At 45.5% G+C, this 24,186-nt stretch overlaps 2 protein-coding genes across 2 annotated transcripts in view; one reads left to right on the top strand and one right to left on the bottom strand.

The window, feature by feature from the left end:
• The first annotated feature begins 2,321 nt into the window (after positions 1-2,321).
• Positions 2,322-7,275, top strand: NKX1-1 (NK1 homeobox 1). The gene is made up of 2 exons (XM_005148580.3): positions 2,322-2,784; positions 6,470-7,275. Exons 1-2 carry the CDS (start codon positions 2,322-2,324, stop codon positions 7,273-7,275), a joined length of 1,269 nt encoding a protein of 422 aa, XP_005148637.3.
• A 7,358-nt stretch (positions 7,276-14,633) lies between these two features.
• UVSSA (UV stimulated scaffold protein A) overlaps positions 14,634-24,186 on the bottom strand; it is a 55,784-nt gene continuing 46,231 nt past the window's right edge. The window contains exons 12-13 of the mRNA XM_031048466.2: positions 21,004-21,187; positions 14,634-16,992 (exon numbers count right to left, since the gene is read on the bottom strand). Of these exons, the coding sequence (XP_030904326.2) occupies positions 16,899-16,992; positions 21,004-21,187 (278 nt within the window). The 3' untranslated portion in view covers positions 14,634-16,898. The remainder of the gene's footprint in view (positions 16,993-21,003; positions 21,188-24,186) is intronic.

The following is a 24,186-nucleotide window of genomic DNA, read 5'->3' as shown; positions in this document are numbered from 1 at the left end:
CAATAGAACATCTTTATAACACTCGCTTTAAACAGCCAACAAACAAAAGGGCCGGGCTGCATGGGGATTCAGTCGGGATGGGGGGCGGCAGTGTCTCCCCCCCAGCCAGCATTCTTAATGCTCCACCGTACCCCGGGGTGGGGGGGATCTGTCGGTGCCCATAGGGCCGGTGGTGAGTGCGAGCACATCAGGGTGCCCAGGAGGTGCCTCTTTTTGTGGGTGCTCCCTGGGGCTGTGGCTCCTTTTCCTCCAAACCCCAGGAGTCTGTGCCAATGTCCCTGTCCCGGCACTGTGCACACAGATTTAATTCTAATTAGGTTTGGGGGTCTATTTCCTACACTGTAGGGACAAGGGGGACAAAACCTATCCCTGCCGCCACCCCCAAAACACACCTTCACTCCGAAAGGGGTACAAATGCAGGCGAGAGCCAAGTCATTGGTACCCACCTAAATTCCCATCCACCTCCCGTAAATAATATCCCAGAACTGCGGGCAGAAGTAACGGGAGGGGAAATTATCCCAAAGAAAAGAAAAGATGAGAGAAGGGGAAAAGGAGCTGTTACAAACAAACAAACAAGCAGATGGGGGGGACGTTCGTGTGCACATGCAGATTAAAACTTCGTTCCTAGCAGCCCCGTCGGTAAGGTCAGGGAAAGGGGGAGAGGTAATTACCTACACATGATCAGAGATTATACATATACCATTTCAACCCGGGAGGTGATTTATAATTTAAAGATAAAGCATAATAAAGTCATAAAAGGGAAAGGACACTGTTGTGGTGTCTGATTAAAATCTAAGGGCTGGTGTATAATATATGAGCGGGGGCTGTTGTGGGCTCCGGCTCCACGGGACTCCCCTGGGCCCAGCCCGCTGATGGACTAATCATGTCCAAGCCCTACCAAAATTACAAGCTGATTGTTTTACCCATTATTTCTCCCAACTTTTAATTTCTGCTTTCTAAAGGATCATTGCCCGCGGTAATTGCAAAGGACCTGTCCTTGTATGTGTCACCAGCCTCAAAGACGGAAAAAAAATCTCATTTTCCTTTTATGCTTTCTCTATTTTCCTACAACTCCCCCCCCCTTTTTTTTTTCCCTTGGCAGCTAATTCAAACCGAGTAGCGACTGGAGCGTCCAAAATAAGAATGAAATGGATATGACCAAAGCACACTCGGCTCTACACGAAAGGGAAGGAAATGAGGTCGGGGAAGAAATTCGGGGTTTATAATCCGCAGTTAACTTTTATTCCCATCTCCTAATTTCCCGTAACTAAACCCACTGTTAATAAGAGAGTGTTTTTTTCTCTCTTTACCCGACAGAGGAAGTTGGGGCTGGTTATTGCTTTACTCCCGCACGGGAGGAAACAGACCTTTTCTCCCAGTTACTCGGAATTTATTGATCGTGGTGTTTTCTCTTGTGCCGTTTAAACGTATTCATTTTCTTCTGGCACATACATTTGATATTTAATTGTAATTAATTAGCTAAGAGGGAGAGAGAGAGAGACGGGGGGTGGGGGGAGGGAGGGAATTCGCAGACTCCAGCCCCGCTCCAACCGCTAACCCTCAATGCCATCATTTTCTCCTTTTGTTCTAATTAAATAAAACCAGAGGGGAAGGGAAACAGGTGCTGGGTGCTGACACCTCTGCACCCCCCATACACACACATACACATAATCCCCTTCGGATCATCTAACTCCGCTATTAGGGATGGGAGACCTTAAATTCCCATTTTCTATGTATAATATCTTCTTTATATTGATCCCGCAATTATTTAAAAGAAAGCGTCATCTCCTCCCACTTCTCCAAATAAGGCTATTTAGATGCTTTCCAGATGAGTGGAGGTGTGCTGAAACAGAGCTGACAGCCAAGTATATCACAGCCACCACCATCCTTCACCCGCTCTCCCTCTCTGCCCCCCTCCCCCGGCACACACTTTCACCGCGTCTCTCCTCCAGTGATGAAGATTACAGACTATTACAGGCGAGGGATTAATTTGTAGCCAATTACGACCCAGTGCTAAATATGAATGCATAAATAAGATACAGCCTCTCGTCTGTGTGTGTGTGTGTGAGGGGTGGGGGGGTAGCCTGGTGAGGATGATGAGAAGGAAGAAGGAGCAGCTGAGCGGAGGCTTTGAGCCGAGCATCACCCTGTGACTCCCGGCGGCTCCGGCCGGCTGGACCTCGGGAGCCCGGAGCCCGAGCGGGGCCGGGGAGGAGTTTCCAGCTCAACTTCGCCGGAGGAAAGCGGAGGGGGGGCCGAGCAAAGAAGGGGGGTGGGAAGGGGGGGGAAAGTTGCAGCCGAGAGGGGCTCTGCAAAGAGACATGAATGTGAGCAGAGACAAGGTCGGTGACATCTCCATCCCGGCAGCTGCAGCCGCGGCGGTGACAGCGGCCGGCATCGGCGGGGAGTCCTGCGGCTTGCACGGGGAAGGCATGGACAGCCATGGGGAGCAGCGGCTCTCGGCCGGCGGTGAGCTGCCTCTCTACTCCTGCCCTGGGAACCGGGACAGGCAAGGGGACAGCCAGAGCAACACTCCCGGACAAGAGGGGGCAGTGGCCGCACTGCCCGCGGTGCACAGAACCACCTCCTTCTCCGTGCTCGACATCCTGGACCCTAACAAGTTCAACAGCAAACGGAGGCACTGCACGGGCTTGTACAAATCGGTGGGGACCGAGTTCACGCTGGGGGCAGAGGATAAACCCGAGGACTCAGGGACGGAGCTGGCCGAGCAAAAGGCTCTCGCCGAAGATTTCGAGACGTGCAAGAAGCCCGCAGGCCTGATCAGTAAGTGGGGCTGGGGGCTCGGAGTCCCCCCGGGATTGGGGTTGCACCCAGCTCTCAGAGGAAGGGGTTTGCATGCTTCTTATTCCTCTCTTCCTCCCCTGGCATTCTTGGAGTGCAGCCGGTTCTCGGGGCAGTGCGAGCGCTCCCTGCTCTGCTGCTACTCGGTGTAAAGAGGTGGAAAACTGCGTTTGAGGGGGGAGCGGATCGCCCGGGGCTGGCGGAGCGGCACCGGCCGGGCTCCGCTCCTTGAGCGCTGAGCAGGGACACCCCGGCTTTTCGCCCTGTGCACCCCCTGCAGCGGCAGGATCAGTCCCGGGGGCCGGGCCGGGTGGGAAGGGAAGTGATCCCGCAGTCCTCATCCTCCTGGGAAAAGGGAGCCCAGGATGCGAACTCTGGCTCAGGGAAACTCGCAAGCGGTTCCTGGAACTGAGGCTTCAGGGGACGCGAAACTCGGCCCCGGGGAGGCGAAATCCTCTCCCCGTGCCCCCTCTGTCCCCAGGCACCCAGGACATTCGCGTCTCTCCCCGCCTGGCTCCAGCACCACTGCCCCGGTCTCTCCCTCCCTCCTTCCCTCCCCGTTGCTCTGGGCGACAGATTCAATTTTCTCTCTCCCCTTGGCTTTTTTAGGACAAATCAGACTAATTGTGACAAAATGCTGGTTATCTCTGGAAAAACAATTAAATTCCTTCGATTACATTTAAGGTAAAATGTGCTTAGCAGCGTAAAGAGGCTGGATAATGGGAGAAATCGCCCCAGAGTGGCATGTAGGACTGCCTGGATCGATATCCTATTATCGAATTGTGCATATCTCTTTCAAGCACCTTGCAAACTCTTCCCTAACATCTAAATTATAGGGTCAAAATTCGGATAATTACTCGATTAAAACCTATTACACTTATTAGGGCTCGCTATTGATCGGGAATTGCATTCGACCCAAGCTCTAGATTGCTTTTTTTTTTCCTGGTCCAAATATCCCAACTTTCTCACCTCTAAACACAGCGATTGTGGGGATAGCGGAGGGTTTCCGGGAAAAGACGGTAGTTGTGGAAAAATATCTGTAGCTATTCTGTGTCCTGAGAAGGGAGAGAAAAGCCGGCGAGTGGTGGGGAATAACTTCTTGGATTGGGAAAAATAAATTCCCTGTGGCCGGGACGGCAAAGGAAAACTCGGAGCTTCCTTATCCCACCATAGCATGGCTCGTTTAATTAAAATCAGGTGGGGAATGAGGTCTGGAATCTCCATCCCGAGATGGAGATTTTCTCATCTGCATTTTCTCATCCCTAAAGCAAAAGCAGGAACGGGGCAGTAATAGAATTCAAAAGCGATTTTTAACGGCAGAGCGTGGCTGGGGTAATTATTCGTCTAAACTCATCTGACTTTTTGTCATACTAAATAGATCTGGGCGATCAGAAAGACTGACGAGGGCGGCCTATCGCTAATCTCACACTTTTATCTCCAGACAAGGAGAGAAATGTATTTCTCTCCCCTCTTAAAACAAATCTATTCGAAGGCACCGCGGCTCGGGGTGCTTCGTCTGCGGACCTAGCACCCTTGGGTGCTACCGCCTTGGTGTGGCAACGGCCACGAATAGAGCTGGGACTGCTTGAAAATCACGACATTAAATTCCTCCCTTTCCCCATAATCATTAACACTCTCTCAAACAGTGATTTAATTTAGAAGTGCTCCGAAAAGTGGCGCCTGCACCAGGCAAAAGCCGAGGCTCGCCGGTATAAGGGAAGTTCGGAGAGGGTTTGCCACTCACCGCTCCTCAAACTCGTTTAATGTGACAAAACAACGGTTCAAACTCCGTTTAAAAATAACATTTAACGTTTTCCAGAAGCAAAATCTCGAATCCAGCGTCAATCCCAGTCGCGGTTGTGTTCGCGCTGCGATGCTGTTGTTTAAAGAATGTTTTAGTGGAGCTACGGGTGGGATTTCGTGGAATTTATTGGGGAAAAAATAGACTCTGGCACACGAGCTACTCTTTCCCTGCTCGAGGTGAGTGGGAGCGACGTGTCGGCTTTATCCCATGCGTGTTGATCCACGCACTTCTTAGGAACTGTTGGTGCAGGAATTGAGCAGAACCGTTCCCGGGATGTGCTACAGGTTGCGGGTGGCAGCGTGTTGGGCCGGGGAAGCCGCCGACGCTGAACTGAAAGCTGCCAAGAGCTCCACATGGACCCCCAGTTATCCAGGGATATTTTATGATGGGATATTTACCGGGTGAAAGGGATTACAATCAACTTCTCTGCCCCTTTCTCTCCTACCTAGCAAGGCATATCCGGTGTTAGCCAAAATCAGCTCGTCGAAAAAAATGCACTCTTTAAAAACACCCCTGATCATAGAATCACAGAATGGTTTGGGTTGGAATAGACCTTAAAGTTAATCTTGTTCCGGTATCCTGCCACGGGCAGGACAACCTTCCACTAGACAAGGTTGCTTATACGGGCTATAGGGTGTCGGTATTTAGGGCACTGAGCACGTTTGAGGTGAGGGCTCAGGAATTTGAGGGTTGAAAATAACTGAAGTACGCCGGGATAAGGACGGCAAACGAGTGATTCAGTTTCTATTTCCCTACCTCGGTTAACCAAGTTAAAGTGGCCCTTCATGGGGGCTTGCCGGGGCTGCATCCCCGTTGTAGGTGCGAGTGGAGGGAAGCTTCGGGGTGTCTGAAAGATAAAAAAGAGAAAGGCTTTTATTGGGTTTATAAATGATTATACTGATGGGTTCCCTCCTCGTCCCCGCACTCTCGGCCCAGCAGCAGGGGGATTTGCCTCCCGGTTCCCCCAGAGGAGTTCGGGTCTCGGTGGGTTCAGGAGCCGCCGGCTCTCTGGAAACGGAGGTCCGCTTCCAGGCTTCACGGTGACAGAATCGTCAGCAGGAGTCCAACAGCCTTAAATATCGGATAATTACCCTGTTCTCCGATGGAGACCCGCTAATTGGAGCGTAATATAAACCCAAATAAATTAAATGACCGTTAACTAGTTTGTACATTACACAAAATGAGTTTAATTAAGTTTGTATCTGCTCTGCTAATCAATACAAGTATTTACTCCACTTTAATACTTCCATCTCAGGAAGTGACAAGAGGTCAAACGAGGCGGAGGAAGGGTTAAAAATGCCAGAGTAAAAACCAGTAAATCTCCCATGGATGCAGACATTTCCGTCACTAAAATTGCTAAAAGCGATGTGACATCTTTGCTGCCCGCTTCCAAAACGCTGCTCGGCCCGAGAGGTGACTTCTCCCGGCCGCAGTTCCGGGGATCCCCCATTGCCTTCCCAAAGGCCTTCCCGGCCTTTGAGGTCCATCCGCTGCCCTGGCCACGTTTCCTGCCAGCTCCTGTCCAAGATGAGTGGCTGAGAAGGAGCTACGCTGGCAAAGCCTCCCCGGGCTGCGTAGCCCTTTCCCAGCTGCAGCACCCGGAACGGCTCCGAGCCCTGTCCCGGCTGTTTCCCAGCCCCTGTACAGCGCAGCCTGATGAGCGGCCGCGCAACAGAGGGGTGCTCGGCCCGGCCGCATCCCCACGGCTTGTCCCGGTCCGGCGACCGTCGCGGCCCTGGTCCCCGAGCATCCCTGTTCCAATAACAGCGAGGTAGCTCCGGGTGGGTCAGTCCACGGGGAGTAGAGAGCGGTGGGGATCGGGCCCGGGAGGTGAGTCCTAACCGCAGCTCTCATTGCCCGCAGAGGACGGCGACCTCTACAAGGCCGACGAGTGCGACCTCGACTACAGCAGCCGGCCGAGCCGCAGCCCCGACAGCGAGCTGCCGGACGACGAGGAGCTGTGCAGCGAGGAGAGCGGCAGCACCAGCAGCAGCACCAGCAGCTCTGCAGCACCCATCGAGGCCGACGCCGGCCACCTCCACGTCGAGACGGGCGAGGCAGGCGGTGTCCCCCCGCCTCCACCACCACCACCACCGCCCCCTCCGCCCCAGCAGCCGGCGGCGGGTCCCGGCGGGGCGCAGCAGAGCCAGGCGGCCAAGCCCAAGAGGAAGCGGACGGGCTCGGACTCCAAGTCGGGGAAGCCCCGTCGGGCGCGGACAGCTTTCACCTACGAGCAGCTGGTGGCGCTGGAGAACAAATTCAAGTCCACGCGGTACCTGTCGGTGTGCGAGCGCCTCAACCTGGCGCTGTCCCTCAGCCTCACCGAGACGCAGGTCAAGATCTGGTTCCAGAACCGCCGCACCAAGTGGAAGAAGCAGAACCCGGGGGCCGACACCAGCGCTCCGACGGGCGGCGGTGGGGCGGGCGGTGGGGCGGGAGGAGGGCTGGGCGGTGGGGCGCTGCCCGGAGGGCTCAGCCCGCTCAGCCACTCGCCGCCCATGGGCAACCCGCTCTCCATGCACGGGCCCGGTGGCTACGCCGGGCACCCCGCGGGTGGCCTGGTGTGCGCCGCGCAACTGCCCTTCCTGCCCAGCCCCGCCGTCCTCTCGCCCTTCGTCCTGGGCTCGCAGACTTACGGAGCTCCGGCCTTCTATACCCCGCACCTATAAGCCCGAAGACGCTTCATCCTTCTCCTCTTCCTCATCCTTCTCCCGTCCATCCCGTCTCCGAGCGGCTTTTCCTTCCGTTCCCGAAAGGTGAAACCAACAACCGCCCGGAATCGAGAGAGGAGGGGAAGGGGCTCCCCCTGGGCCCGCTCCAGCGGCCGCAGTCGTTTCTACGACCCTTTTTGTACACAATGTGTCCGGACTGTGCTTCTGAAGGGAGGGGGAGGAAGAGGAGGAAGTGAAAAACCTCCCTTTCCCGTGTACATACACGTAGATGTAAATCCTCGTTACCTGTATTTTTATTTTCCCCGTCCCTCGTTGCTATGTGGGTTTGATTATTTTTATTATTATTATTATTTATTAATTAATCTTCGTTTTTATTCTGGTCTGGCCACTCGTAAAAGACTTCGAACACAAAAAAGGTTACGTACCCATTTGACTCTCAGGGTAAACCAGACCTATAGGTCCTGTCCCTCGACCTTGCTACGGCAAAGACCCTCGGCTCCCCCCCACTTCCCAACTTCCCCACCCGTGACGTCACAGTGACGAAAGCTGAGGTTTACATACGTCACTCTTCCGCGAAAGTCGGACCCGGGGAGGGGGCCGCGGGGTTGGTTTTTTTCGTTGATCGTTTTTGTATATTTCTGGTTGTTACAAAAAACAAATAATAAAAGAAGAAGTTTTAACTTTATAATTAATGTATAAGGGAATCATGAGCAAGAGATGACCTGGAAGCACTTTGTTTGCTAAACACTTTAAATCAATCAATAAACTTGAAGGAAACGGCCGTTTCCGTGGTGGCGAGTCCCTGGGTTTCGGCTGGTTTGTTTAAGACAGTTTGCCTCTGGCAAAGCTCGTTCCAGGCGTTTGAGTCCTTTTTTCGTTCCGTTTATTTCTTATCCGCAATGAACTTTATTCTAATACCCCAAGAAGTGTCTTTCCCTTCTTATTTCCCTTTTTCGCGTTGTCTTAACTGGCTTTGCCAATCGCTGGTGTGCCATATTAAGAACAACAAAAAGTACATCGGTTTTGCCTCGTAAGAGAATCCGAGTTCTCCCGTGTTTCCGCAGCCGCAGAGGCCGGGATTTGGGACTCTGTACATTTAATAAACCGCCTCTTTCATTCCGATTTTGCCACTTTAAAAATAAAATGATTTGTTTCCGTCGCTTTTCCGCTGGTTTTAAACTAGAACCAAAGTCGTCCTTTTAGAATCCTTTCCTTACTTAGTTATCTTTTTTTCTCTCATCTTCAAAGAAAAAGTCTATCACGGCTGTGAATCGGCTGCTTCTCTAGCCTGGCACCGAAGAGACGTTTTTATCTCGTTTCTACACTTACTCCGTGATCCCAAAAATCACGCCGGGGAAGAGCGAGCTCTCTTTCCACTAGTTCTTAGGTTTTGGAGTATGTGTTTTGAAGGCTTTTTCCCTTTCCCTCCCTATTTCCTTCCCCTCTCTCCCAGCCCAGGGATTTGCAGACTGCCTTCCCAGGGGTGATTTTAAGAAACTAGCGTTTTCCGGAGCGATTTTGGGAAGCAAAGAGAGGGGACGAGGGCTGCGCATCCCCCATCCGCACCCGCGCCTCGCATCTCCGACCCCGGTGTCGGGTACCCGAGTTCCGGGGGTGCGGGTACCGGGGATCCGCTCTCCCTCAGCTCCCTCCTCCTGGTCCGCCTTCTTCTGCCCCCGGCCTGGGTCACCTCCTGCAGCCGCTGGCTGCGGGGCTCTGCGGGGAAGAGGCACAGCGTCCCGCACACCCCTGCAGAGAGAAAGGAAGACCTAAAATCTTTCATCCTCCCGTGGAAATACCGTTTGTCACCGCCGCTGCTGTTACAGGCAAGGGGCAAGAGGAGGTGCAGAGCCCCAGGGATGGGAGCTGAGATCGGCTGCGGGGAGGATGCGGGCAGCTCCGCTCCATTCCGCGTATTCATCTCCTTTCACCTCGAAGCGTGCAAGCGCCAGAAGTTCCCGAGCAGACCCGTTTGCATCTGTGAAAATAAGAACTTTCACGACAAGAAAAAGGTGTTTAGGGAAAGTATTTACAAATAGCACCTGGAGTACAGCTCCGCACGGCTTCCACCGGTAGGAGAAAAGCAGCTCCGCTGGGAAATGGATACTCACGAGACTATTCCACACTGTAAAACTAAACCGTTGCTGACCAGGTTTGAGCTGGTGCTATGAGCAGCTGAACTCTTAGCTCTTAACACCAGCTTAATTAAGAGATAATTCAAACACAGGAGCTCGAAACAATTCCCCTCCAGGTGGAAAACTATTCAGCTCCAACAGGGAGCTGCTCAGAAATCCCGAGTAGATGATTTTCCTACTCCACGTCAGTTAGCATCACACCAGTGAAACATGTTCATGTATTATTACTCACAGCTGCTGGAGGAAGGAGTCAGCCTGGGATTTCCTAGTCATTAAACTCTAACAAGGCTTTTCACAGTTTATAGCAGTGCTGAAAACAGAGCCACAGGTATCTGTCTCAGAGTAGTTTAGGAAGTTATTGGTAATCCTTGCTCAAATGTCTCATCCAGAGGTCTGAACTAACAGAAGTCAAGAGCAAAACTGCAGAGCCTCAGCTCTTGTACATGTCCTTTCTGGTGTGCAGAACATGCAGCAGCACAGAGGATGCCATACCCTCAAGTCCCAGATCCCGGGATACTGTCTGTATGCAGAGGCTATTTAGAGCATCAGCACCACAGGGTGAACCCTCAGAGGATGCTCCTCGGTCCATGGTGTTGGACCAGGCTGCACGGTCGCAGACCTGGCATTGAGAAGCTCGATGGTATTCAGCTGAAAAACACCCCTGGTCTGAGTGCTCAGCACCCATTGTGTGGAAGCGAAATGCTCTCACTGCCTGAATGTCCCAGCTCCGTGCTCCTGCTCTCACTGCCTGAATGTCCCAGCTCCGTGCTCCTGCCTGTTGATGCTCTGGCTTTCTAAGAGAACAATACAGGGCTTGATGCAGCAGGCTGAGGTTGCCACACTAGATGGTCACAGACAGCCCCCCAGCTTCCACACTGACCACCCCCAGCAAGGCCCAAAAGCTGATTCCCATGTAGTACCTACCTGATGTACCCACTACACTGCACACAATGCTCTCTGCTCCTGCGTGGAGGTACCTGGGAGGATGCAGCATGTTTTCAGTGAGTGATCAGTAGGAAACAGAGACCCTGGTACAGCATAAGTAGAACCTACTGTCTGAGGGGAAGACAAGCAGGATGTGTTTGCTCTGATTCATCCTGTAAGTTAACTATTATTTTTTATATCACTTTACTATGTATTCGTAACTTTCAGCGTTAGGGGACTCAGAATGCAAAGCACATTCAAGAGGACACTTTGCAAAGCATTTGCCAGAGGACAAATTCTCATTGCAGATACACAGAGGAGCACATTCAGAGCTTAAAACAGTATTTTCAAGTGAAGTCTTTGGCAAGTACCAAAGAAAATCTGGGGCATCAGCATATTTTGAAGTAATTCCCACGAAGTCAATGTTAAATCCAAGGGTGCGAGTTTGTACTAGTGAGAAATGATTCTGGATATTAACTGCATCTTAGCATTATTCACCACATGAATAAATGAGGTAAAAAGAGAAGGAAACTTCTGTGTCTCTTTTACTTCATACATTTTAACTTACACTGAAGCTCACATTCATTGAATAAACAACACTAAATATGTCCTATAATTGCTTATACAAACCAGTCAACGATGTTACACCAGATCATTGCAAACCAGTGTTCTGTATTATCATCCCCCTTGCACATTTCTTGGAGTTATCCCCAGTTGAGCAGGAATGTAGGTTTAGTGAGTTACTTTCTTAGATGAATTCTTTGGGGTTTTCTCACATGTATTGCAGACCTGTTTCAGACTGAGCTCACACTCACGTTACCTGTTTCTATTTTTACACTATACCAGCAAATCATTACAAATAAAGTTTTGTCTGCATGAACTCCAATCCATTCCTCCCAAATACATCTTGCCCATAGTCTTCTATGTTGGCAAATATCCGTTAGCTCCTTTATTACATGTATAAAATTGTTCTGCTCAAACATAGGTGTATTTAAATACTCAAAAAGAATATTATCTTACAATGTTTGGGCAGTTTTGGTCTTCAGGTTCTGTCTCAAAGAATAAGCAAGCAAATACAGTAGCCATAAAGCCCTTCTTAAGAGCAACTACAACACATACAAAGATTTGCCAGACTCTGTGACATAAACCATAGATTGGAGTGGACACTGAAGCTGAAGGGGACAGGCAAAGTAAACAAATGGGATGCTAATTAGTTGGGATCACAAAGTAGGCTTATATAAACCATATTCTTCTCTATCTGGTGCTTTTTCCCCCCTTTCTGCCCATACTCTACTATTCCACACACATTACACAGATGGGTCTGGTGAATGACAGTTGTCACAGTGAAATAACCCTGACAGTAAGAGCTCTTCCTGCTTTCCTGATGCTGTCTGTCAGAGAGGTGGATTCATCATACAGAATAAGCTTCAAATCAGCTTGGGAAGTTATCACAGCCTCAGAAACCTAGTGCTGCAAAGTCTGCAGTGCCCATTCAGAAGTCCGTGGAATGCTTGAAATCCAATGGATTGACAGAGAAACTTCAAGGACACAAAGGGCAACTCATGTTCAGGACCCAAAAGTCTGGCCAAGCGGGGTCAGGCAATACCTGTAGATTATTTACTAATTTAATCTTATTACATGACAACTCTTTGTCTGGCTAAAACTAGCTCACTCCCCGCAAAGTGCAAGTTCTCCTTTTAAAACACATCCTTCGTATTTTCTTCCTTGCAATGTCGCAAACCAGAAATATTTTACAGTGACAGTTAAGGATGACACCACAGGAGAGAGCTTCAAATCACAGAATATGTGGGATGATCATAGAATCATAGAATCATAGATAGTTTGGGTTGGAAGGGACCTTCAAAGTTCATCTAGTCCAACCCCCTGCAATGAGCAGGGATATCTGCTCATCACCACCTCATGATGATGGACAGAGCAGAGATTCACCCCCTTCAGTGAACTGTTGCTTTTTCAGAAGGAAAATAAATCCATTATCCTCAGTACAAATATCTCCATTGTTGCTCATTTTCTTTCCTCTTTTTCCCCAAACCCACACACATACATTACAAGAACTTGTCCTGCACATAAAAGGGCTCTTTCCTGTCTTTCCACCCATAACATGGGTAGGATAACCACCTTTATTTCCCCTCCCTTGGTCCCCAGAGGCTGCATGAGAAGACAAAAGGAAAGCATTTGGATGGGCTGCTGGTAGAGCTTCCACTCCTTGTGCTGACCAAGAGTTTGCAGGACTGAGCAGAGCTCTGTGACCTGTTAAATATGTTGAGATTTGCAGTTAAAAATGATCTGTGGAACTTCGATTACCAGCAGTACACCTCACAGTGAGGATCTGGAGTGATGTATATACAGTGTTTGCTTGGAGCATGCCCTGCAGCACACCCGATCACACTTGTTTGCTGCTTCTGCTTCAGCAGTGGGGAAAATGAACACTCACACACATGTGGAAGCGACATCGAATTCCTACCTTAGTTAAAACACGTTGCAGACTCTCCTCTGGGTGCTGTTAGCCTTCAGCTGCCAAAAATACTATAACAAAAATCCAAAGATATCCCAAAGCAATTTCCAAACAAGCAGAATCATTTATTATGTTTCCATATACCTTATATAGTGCATGAGGATAAGAGTGGCTCCGTAATGGTGTTATAAATATCACAAATTGATGGTGGATGCAATGCCAACACCTTGTCATTATGCAAATTGGAATGTCGGCAGAAATGGCTATTCAACAATCCCTTTCAAAGTAACCAGACGCCTAATGCTGCTCATTACAGCTAAACTAATTAGTATCACATTTAAACCATTTTAATAAGCTTTTTCCTTAATCCCTTAACAAGAGGGGATTTCTGATGCTACTGCAAAATCATATGAGCACTTGGCTGGGGTTGTGCTGAGGGCACTGATAGGCAGAAAAGCCAAGAAGTCCACTCAAAATTACAATATTGAAGTTCCAGACATTTAGGGATGGAGAAGCAGATTGGAGTAAAGTCTAGTTCAGTTTGCCCAGGCTCTGGTGCAGCCTGTCACTAACACAAGCACCACCATGCCGTTCTCCCAACATGGTACAGCCTGCTCCCAGACTGCTCTCCTGAGCCAGTACTAAATCTAGGCTCTGTACTATCCAAGCCTAGCTAACAGTAAAACCTCAACAAAGAACATGAATTAATTTCTTTCTCCACTCAATCAGCTTTGAAGGAGAGGAAGAGAGGTGTCCCTGCCCATAGCAGGGGGGTTGGAACTGAATGATCTTAAGGTCCTTTCCAACCCTAACTATTCTATGATTCTAAGAGGAGGGAAAGCAACTCAGACACATTAATAATTAATAGCTCTCTTCACAGCTGGAAGGGCAATAATTTGGTCTCTATTTGTCCAGCTGCCAGGCAGACCCAGCTCTCATCCATATGTATTTCCCAGGGCATGTGCTAAGTCTTGGGAACTTTAGCATCTCATCCAACTTAAAGCGGTCCTCAGTGCTGCTGGATGGGGAAGGTCCAGGCTGGTCTTGATCTAGGCTGCTGCTCTGAGGCTTTAACAGGAACAGGTTTATTGTTTTGTTTTCCACAAAAGAAAAATGTGTGGGTTTTCTTCCCCAATAATTTTCACTTTAAACTCACTGATGCCTTCCCATCCATGCAGAATCACTTACAAATCCGGTGTCTGTCTTGCTTAAAGAAAAACCCAAAACCAAGCCTAAACCCCAAATAAATCTTTAAAAAATAATTTCTAAAAGCTTTTAAGGGTTAAGGTTTTCTAATTGAAATCTTCAGCCAGACCTGGATTGCTAAAGACAAACCTCAAGTAAGCTCAGAGACAATTAAATCACAACGTATCACGCAAAAGATAAGTATGGACCCATCCTGTCTCAAGAACTTCAGAGAGGATGCCCTGAAGGATTGTTTTTATTCAGAAGCCCTGCTCACATTGTGATGTCACCTATTGCTCATCTACATCATCAAATGCTTTGTTAGAGCCAGCCCCTTGATTCCAACCTTAAACAGCACTAAACTCATACATGCTATAGTCTTTGCTATAGTCTCTTCCTCCCCACATGCAACTGAGTGCTCAGGTAGGAATACCCATGGAGAAGTCTGCTTTCAGTTCCCATTTTACCACCAAAACAGCACTAGTTATAAAAGGATGACTTGGCTGCATCAGCACAGCTCACTGCAGCTCAGAGTTTCCTCAACCTTTTAGAAGCACAGAATGTTCATTGAGTACCACTATGTTACAGTACAATTGCAAAGGCAGTTGAGTTATAAAGGCAAAAACATACACCAGAAATTACATGAATGATATATTTATTTATTTCTCCAGAAGCCCTGAGGACAGGAATAGAAAAGTTCCGCTAGAAACATCACACAGTTTAGCAACCAAGATGTTTGAAGAGCTGAGATCTCAGAGACCTCAAACTTGTAAACTGCTGGAAGTGACAGACTAAGAGGTGTGACTTATTTAACACCCAGATTGGTTTATTTCAAACTTCTATTTAAGGAGAAAGTTCTCCAAACCTGTGAATGACATCTGACCAGGTCTAATGAGACCTGGTTCAAAATAGCAAAATTCAAGACCTGTTGTGTGTATGTACGCTTAGCTGCCCTGTAGAGAAATCACTTGATGAACCAAGGCAATAACTAACATAGGAGGGGAAGCACTGGAAGTTCCTCAAGGACTGGATGAAGGCAAGACACATGCTGGTAAGAGGCAGTGCTACAGAGGATGCGTGTTTAACACGTTCTCCTATGAAAAGCCAATGGCAGAAAGAGGAATTAAAAAAATTCATATCCAACTGGGTTTATTCTCCACCTTACAAGGAAAGCTCTTGCAACAAAACCAGAAAAAAGAAAGTAGAAGAACTTCATAAACACCTTTTTGCATGTGTTTTTAATAAAGAAAGGGGCAGAGCATATAGATCACACAACAGGATCAGGTTTAACTGGTAGATCAGACACTCAGGTCCAGATAGGAAGTTTCAGCTGCTAATTTTAGAACTGATGTGACTGAGTAGCATCATAACTGAGTATTAATTACTAAACACACCTTTACCTCATGTATTTCTACCCCTTCCTTTTCTGATCTTGGTCTTTGGCCTTTATTTTTATGTTATGTTTTTAATTCTACTAAAGGCCAAAATGGTAACTCCATGGGGTAAAGCACACCTACTGTTTGCTGGAAATTTTCTAGTGCTGACATCTGATGTTCACAGCAAGTAAGTTAAGTGCCACTGGACAATATAAATTCCCCACTCCTTTTACAGGGAGAAAACATGTCTTTTAAATGAACACTTTCAGTCTGGGCAGGCTCAAGAATCTCTGGAACAGTGGCACAGCAACCTTTGTGGCTCTTTTGAATGTTAATCTCCAAGATCAAAGAGCTTCATTTGGACTGTTCTGGGGTCCCAGAATCCATTAATCAATTTTACATTCAAATGTGCAGGATGTTGTTGTTGATGGGTTTTGTTGTTTTTTTTCATGTGTGTGTCTTTAATAACAAATAAAATCAGTTTAGCAGTTGATTCAACTGACCTGCTGATGAACTTGGCTTGTCCTTGTCTTCAGTTTCACCTGAAGCCTTTACTGCCAAGTTAGCTACACTGATAGTAAGAGTGGCTCTGCTTCCAGTGCAGTGGACATCTTTTGTTGAAATAAAACTTTGCTCCATTCTCTATTTGAAGGCATCAGCTGATTTGGATATCTTTCTGTGTGTGTACACAAGAGGTCTTTAGAGGTACTCAGGAGCTACTGTGCTGCTAATGTAGTGCAATTTCTAGATTAGTAGGCTGAGCAAATCATAGAATCATAGAGTATATGGGTTGGAAGAGACCTTAAAGCTTCTCCAGTTCCAACCCCCTGCCATGGGCAGGGACATCTTTCACTAGAGCAGGTTGCTCCAAGCCCCTGTGTCCAACCTTGAACACTGCCAGGGATGGGGCAGCCACAGCTTCTCTGGGCACCCTGTGCCAGTGCCTTAGCACCCTCACAGGGAAGAATTTTTCCTAGTACCTAACCTAAATGTCCCCTTTGTCAGTTTAAAGCCATTCCCTCTTGTCCTGTCACTACATGCCATTATAAAAAGTCCCCCTCCAGCTTTCTTGCAGGCCCCTTTAGGTACCAGAAGGCTGCTTTGGTAGAGGCCTTTCTCTGGCAGAAATCTGATTGTTTCTAAGGCATCTTTTTTTCTGAAGGTGTGCAACTGGAGGCAAATTACAACACATGTGTCGGTAAAGGAAGTATAAATTACATAAGCCCCTTAGGAAGGAAAAAACCCCAAACATTTCACCCAGAGTATGTACAAGTCATAAAACATGCTCAATTTCATGTATATTTCAAATAATTGAAACAATTGTGGAATGTATTCCATTCTATACTTCCACATCTTTGCAAAATTCATGTTATTATCCAATAAGTTAAAGTTGAAAACAATTAAAAAAGATTACCCCAGTAAAACCACACCAAGCACAGTGTTTCAGTATAAATATGAAGATCTGTGCTAAAGGTTTTGTGCACTTGCACTCTTGCAATCAAATGAAGGGTAAAGAAGATTAACAATTTAATTCAGTGCATAGTTAAACTGGTTGGCAAACTTCTCGTGCTTCCTTTGGTCCACTCGGTTCATCGCTTTCACCACCCGTTTCATGGCACCTCTGGAAGAGAAACACAAAACAATAAACCCAGTTATGTTGATTCTACACAGTATCAGAGAATGTTTATGAATGTTGGGGGGGGGGGAATGAACTATGATTAATCACTCCCAGGCTTCTGAACACTGCACTGATGAGGTTGAACAAATTTGTCTTGTTAACTAAATTAGCTGCAGCAATACAAATAGTTTAATTCGAGCAATGATTTTATTAACAGGAGTAAACAAATGAAAGTCTTTCAGTTTAATGGCTGTGCATTCCACCCTCTGAGCATTATTTCTGATAGTCACACACACAAATTTGATTTTCAAAAGCACCTAGGTGCTCTCAGTGAGGGGAGAAGATAACTAAAGGTATCTAACAGGATCTAAAAAACCCAACACCCAGAAATCCTTATGAAATCCATCTTGCAGAATCTAGAATGTTTTTGTGAGGAAAGGGCTTGCTGTTCAAGTCATGTAACTATTTAGCAACCTTCCTTTCAGAGGTTACTGAAACCCCATTTCATCAGTTGAGTGAAGAGTAAGATGCGTTTGCTCACACCAGCAGCATCCCCATCCCTGAGCAGCAACTTTTTAATCTGCAAATACAACATTAGTTTAGGAAAACACCAGAGACTGTCATGTATCTCTCTTCAGAGAGATGGATAACTGTTGCAGAACAGCCAAGTGCCTAGAGCTTAGCATTGTAAAGACAGGATGTCCAGTGTCTTATCCTTGTATATAAGTAGAATGGGATCTCTGCTACCTCATGATGGGCAAAAACATTTTAGCCTTCCACAGTGGCTGCTGTGCTTGAAGACAACTTTGGAGTGTTCTTTGGATTAAAAAATGAAATAAAGAAATAAACTCTGGAGCTCTTAAGCTTTCTGATGCTCTTAAATCTGATGAGTGTTGCTCCTTTTTATTTGCTGCCATTGCTTCCTCTCAGTAAAAATGGTGCCAAGAGATCATCTTCTTTTGCAAGTGACTGCTACGCTTTTGAACTGGGAGAGTGAAGACACCGGCACTTTTTTCCTTACACAAACTTTGAGTGAAGATCACACAGCTGAGGTGTTGAGGGTGAGGAAAATGATGCCTAGACAGCATGGGTAGGAGCAGGAGATTCTCATAACAGGCACAGAGAGAGTAAGTCTATACATCCTTTAACTGGTAAGGCAGAGGAATGGGTTCATAATTCCAGAGGGGGAAGAAAGCAGAAGTCAAAAGAATGCTCTGTTCTGTTTCTGCCCCCATAGAAACTTACAGTAGCTGTTGTGCACATCTGAGTTTATCTTGTCTAGGGAATTTTGTCCTTTTTTTATATGTTCCCATTTTTATATGTTACTTTGGGTGCCTCTAGCACAAAAGCTCAGAAATCTGAGGCTGCTATTTGCAGGTGTGCTCAGATGTCACCCTGCCTCTGTTTATGAAGAGGGAAACTCTCTCCTAACACATCTCTGTAAAGACCTGGGTGCCCTGCCAACACGGGAGGTATACCAGCTAATAAGGGCTTGGTTTGAGGGACTATGTCTCATTTAAGAATATGGCACTGAGTGATGTCTCCTTTGATTTCTACACCAAAAGCAGTTGGCAGGTTCCATCACACATGGATGGTTTCATGCCTAGTGCTGTTAGACTCTGTGTTTATCACTTCTGAGGATGCTGAAGGCTGTGCAAAAGATAAGACATTCACCTACTGGCGTGCATCAAGCTTCTTCAGGATCAGGCCCTACAACCACAGAAGTGGAGTTGGAAAGGTCTATCTCTGAGAGGTAAGCTGATGTCTGTTTTAGCTCTCTATAACAGCTTAATATCAAAAGCCATTTTGAAACATCTCAAAACAGGGGATACTTCTTAATAACACTTCTAAATGGTGGGATTAAAGATTTTCTCAGCAGCAACTGTAATGAAAACCAGTATTCTGAAAAAACGCCTTGGGAGAGGTATACTTCTAACAAAATCCTGCCAATAAAGTTACCAGAGTAAGGAAAATGTGGTCATGGGTTTGCACTTCAAATATTGCCTAATTGGTAGGAGAAAAGTGAGCCTTTAGCAGTGCAGAGTGGCCTTGACACTTTCATGTCATGTAGGTTTTACATTAGCACCACAGGATTGTGCGACACTGTAAATGAAATGAGATCCCACTTTGATGATCTGTGTGCAATTTCACTTAACTTTATTGGCAGACTAGAGCCTGGGTTTATCACCTATACATTTCAAGTAATTTGGGGTTGTTAGAAGGAGCCAAGGTTATCATCTTGTTTAGTGCTGCAAAGCATGAAACCTATTAAAACATGACAGGTTTGATTCCCTATGCCTGGCACTAATACACACTCAAAATCATTAGCACAACCTATAGTAAACCAAAACCAGCTTTTAAAATTTGTTTTGTGAAAGCTGATATGAAATTCTGAGCATTATAACTGTGTGTCCCTGACTTTTAACTAAAATCAGGTGAGATGAGAACTCCACAGAAAACGTGTTAGTTCTGTGACTAAAAGCAATGTGGATTTGGTTTGGTTATTATCAACATTACAGCAGAAAAGGGAAAATAGAGTTTAAACAAATATTGTGCCTTGGATGCTGTTCAACTAATCCAGTAAGTTTAGGGAATAACCTACCATTAACGATCTTATAATAATAATTTTGCTTTTTTGATTTGAGAACTTTAAACTTTTCACTTTCCTTTGACTACTTGAATTTTACATGTGAAATTCTTCCAGTACCTGCATCTGCTTTCCATCTGATCAAGACCAGAGCATGCTCAGGTAAATTTATGTTGCAGCCACATCTACCCAAGACTAGACATCAGAAATAGCACTACAGAGTGGACATGTGTAGATAGTATACATTCTAAAAAGCATTCAGCTTGGTGGGTTAGTAGGCTCCCACTTCTCTCTGAACTAGAGTGTCTGCTTTAAAATTAACATATGTCTATGTAAGACAAGGACATGCCTTTGTTCTATGTGTCTTAATGCTAATGCCATCCAAACAGGCTCTTCTCAGTCTAAATGCAGACCAAGAGATACTGTTTTCACATATTCTGGGAAAAGAGAGATACATACTGAAACATCACTATGGTGGGAAGAATAGTGTGTCCACATTGTCTCCGGTACAGGGAATAATCATCTCCAGACTCCTACACTGAGAAGAAACCTGCAGTAGGTTCCAGGCCTTGATATTTGCAGAAGACAGCAGGGGTTAAGTGAACAAGGACCATAATACAAGGATCCAAATATTCATGGCAGGGGGGTTGGAACTAGATGACCTTAAGGTCCTTTCCAACCCTAACCATACTATGATTCTTAACCAGTTGAATGCATTCTTGGTATAGGAAGAGAAAAATGTAATGACAGTGTGACCCTGAACAATACAGAGGAAGAGATCACTGTGTGGTGGGAAGGCCCAGGTAACAATTCAGTATGCCCAGAAGTGACAGAAAATACACAGGAAGCCCCAGCAGCAGTCAAAAGTTTGGGAAGGTCTCTGAGCATAAACCAGAGGCTTTAGCGCAACTGTCAACAGGCCAAAACCCAAGGGGTTTTGATAGATCCTTTTATTAACTGAAGTTCTGCTCAGGACAGCTTAATCTTAGGCTTTCAAAAGAAAAAGACTTCATTTTCATTCCATCAACACTACTACAGTGTTTCTGATGCTGTAAAATTGTGTCACTTTGAACACATCATCTTCTTTCCAGATCCAGTACTACTTGCACACGTAAAGTAGCATCCGATTAATAAATGACCATCCAGAGAGGCTAGCACAGCAATTAAAGGTAAAAAAAATGAGAAGGATGAAAAAAAAATATATCATTCACAGGCGAATTTTGTAAGTTAACTGAACATTGTCAAATAAGTAAGCTTGGTCATAAGTACTGGCTGCTCTTGACCCTCCTGAGATACAGGAGGCATTCCTGCTCTGCAGTTAGTGAAGAAAGTTGCTTAGTAACTGCATGTTAATGTAGAAACAGAAAGTACCAGTGAAACATAAGGAAACAGCAACTTATTAGGCTTTAGAGAACTAAGCATCTTACTTATTGAAGACTTTCTTCTCAAGCCGGGAACGAGAAGTGTTAGCCTGCTGCTTCAGGTCTGTCAGATTTGGGTATTTCTTCTTCTTCCCTTTCTTTTTCCCTTCTTTTCCATTAATTTTAGAGGAACCAAGATCCACTCCTGTGGCTGCTTCAATTTCTCTCATGAATTCTGGATCTCGCCACTCTGTTTAAAAGAAAAAGCATGCACTTTGAAAATCCAAATCCAGGCAGAATGTACTCTTCTAAGGTACAGGTTCTGTTGCTGCTAGGCGAGGGCAGAGTCACTGTGCTGTAAGCTGCATACACAAAGGAAGGGTGGATAACTCAGCCAAAACAACAGATCTTGATGGAAGAAGCTCTGTGAGTCTGGGATTAGTATCTATTAATAGCTGCTATAGATAAAACTGTTCTGTAGGAAGACTTAAGTTTTTGCAGTACCACAGCAGCAAAATTCCAAGGAAACTATTCCATATAGGAAAGGTGACACAAACACAGTGATTATTATTTAGAAATGGAACAAAAGACCAACAGTGTAGCTGAGCACCTTATCTCCAGAAATAAATGCTGAGTAAGCTTAAAAATAAACCTAAGCAAAATAGAGTACGTCAACTTTTGAGCAGAGTAGGGTGATGACATTGAAACTCTTCTGCATCAATCATATTTGCATCTAAACATGAGCTGGTATCTGACACCTAAATAGTGCTTGTGAGTGAGACAACATGATCCTGTAGCCATGAGCCAAATTTTGCATCTGAAAAAAATGTCTAAATCAAGTTTATTCTCTTCACAATAATAAGAGTTAAATTTATCTCATTGAAAATCTGTTTTATGGTTTTATCAAAACTTTACTGCTTCAGAATCCAATCGTACCCTGGAAATGGATTCTGATCAGAGATGCCACCACAGGAAAAACTGTAAACTCTTTAAGGGTGGTCTTTCAGCTGCAGCAGAGTCTTGAATATCAGAACAAGGTAACACAGTAGAAAGTAAAAATGTGGCCAGAGGATGGATATCTTCAAGGGGAAAGTTAGGAAAACAGCATTGCATTATAAAGCCTTTAAGCACATGGGTTGGGGAAAAATGTAGCAAGCACCACTTCAAAGAATAACATGGTCCAAACTCAGGATAACTGTCAGAATTCTGTAATTTAACAACCAGTAACTGACATTCATTTGTTATATAGGTTCTCATATGTCTGTCAGCCTTTTTTGCCTGCAGACATTCTAACATTAATGTCTACTACCCTTATTTAACATCTATGTAGGTATAGAAAAATAAATGGTCTTAAACAACTCTACAATTTCACTTACACACCAAGTGACTGTGTATAAGTCACTGAGTGTGATAAGTATTGCTAACAACATTTCAGGAAGGTCAGAGGCTATGTCCTCACTTAAGAACACAATGTTTAGGAATACCAGAGCAATTTTCCAAGGAAAGGTTAGATCTAACCTGCTATGATACGTGAAAGCAAGGACCGATTAAAATCCAACACACCAAAAGCAAGAGGAAAATGAAGCTGTGCAAGGAAGTGAGCAGGAGTATAGAGGGAGAAAATAGAACACATATAATTGATGGATCATAAGACCTCACAGACTTCTTTTTTTGAAGGAATACAGAACAGCACAATTCAGATACAGGAACGATTAATCCAAGATTAAGGAAAACTGTCTAAACAGTTTATCTCCCAGTAATAAGAAGGCGTCACAGTTTAGGAACCCCCTGAATGGAGCAATTGTTTAAACACAACGAAAAAACGCCAGCATCCAGTAGAGATGAAATGAGCATTTGAGTAAAATGAAGGAGCAATTTAAAAGCCTTTGAGAAAAATCAATAGAATGCCAAGGAAGAGCAGCCTTTTTGAGCATTGATGGGCCCCTAAAGCTCTTCATACATTGTTACTGAGTTTAACAGCAGGGAAAAGAAAATTACACAGTTTGCAAGGGTAGGCGGGAATCAATACCATAGTTAGTAAAGAGATGCTATTTCACATCTGACTGGCCAGCGGCCTGCCTTCACCAGCCTGTCCTGATACCTGTTTGTTAACAAGTCACTAAGGGCTGAAAAACCAGATACTCTTCAGGGCTGACACAAAAAATAGGCACTTAATTTGCTCCTGTGTGCGAACTATTGGAAAAGGATGAACGCTGCAGATTAGCAGGTCAGTGTAATCCCACCTGATTCATTGTTTCAGGACTGAAGAGCCCAAAACACCATTTTGTGGACATTAGTTAGAGTTTAAAATCTTATACTAAGTTAAAAAATGCTCTTTAATATCTATGGCAATGTTATCAAAACATGGGTATTATCGCACAAACTGTATTATTTTACAGAATTATTTTCCACTTCAATTACTCAAGGATGAAAACAAACCTACTATCCAATAGGAAAACCTGTAGGAAGGATTTTGGTGTAATTTAACCTCACCTCATCTTTTAATGTTGTTTCAGAATTCTTCAAACTGTTGCCATTGGCAAATGATGTTGTCAATGACCAAAGCACTTACAGTACAGAGTGGATTCCCACTTGTATTATTTCCCATAGCAGCACTGTCCAGACTTGCTTCAAGTCCTTTGTAAATAAAATCCAAACCAAACACACCCCAATGCAAACCAACCAACACCCCCCACTCCAAACCACAAGCCCAAAGAAACAAAAGGCCATTTTCAAAGGTTGAAGAAAATACCATAAAATAAATATAAAACTAGTGAGAAACAAAGAAAATAGCAAAAGTGGATAAAAATATTTAGTGACATCTGGTATGTGTGTGTGTGTATATATATATATATATATATATATATATATATCCATCTACACATATATCTATATATGGGTTTATAAACCTGCCAGGTTTTGTCCAATAAACTAAGCACTATAGCTTGTCCAGTATCTCCCCAGACAGAAGGGCTGGACCTTTGTATGACATCTCAGCTTAACAACAGCACTCAATAATGCAACGCAGCGATGTCAGCATTGGTTTGGGACCAACATACACATCCATGTGGGCCCGGAGGTGAGAAGCCTCTAACACCAAGCTGACACTGTAATAAAAATAAATATTATGTCTAGCCTCAAGCAATGGCAATTTCACAGAAAAAAATAAATCAATATTTTTCAGTGCAAGTGATTTTTATGCCAAGAGTATTAGTTTCTAGTTTGAAACTAGTCCCTCAAGAACACCTA

This window comes from Melopsittacus undulatus, chromosome 7, assembly GCF_012275295.1.
Source record: "Melopsittacus undulatus isolate bMelUnd1 chromosome 7, bMelUnd1.mat.Z, whole genome shotgun sequence".
Taxonomy (NCBI): Eukaryota; Metazoa; Chordata; class Aves; order Psittaciformes; family Psittaculidae; genus Melopsittacus; species Melopsittacus undulatus.
This window is presented reverse-complemented; position numbering and strand designations above follow the sequence as displayed.

Bases quoted from the DNA above. Each gene is read 5' to 3' on its own strand.
- NKX1-1 (XM_005148580.3), top strand. From the start codon at position 2,322: ATGAATGTGAGCAGAGACAAGGTCGGTGACATCTCCATCCCGGCAGCT. The intron at 2,785-6,469 runs GTAAGTGGGGCT...CATTGCCCGCAG, and splicing joins GAAGCCCGCAGGCCTGATCA to AGGACGGCGACCTCTACAAG.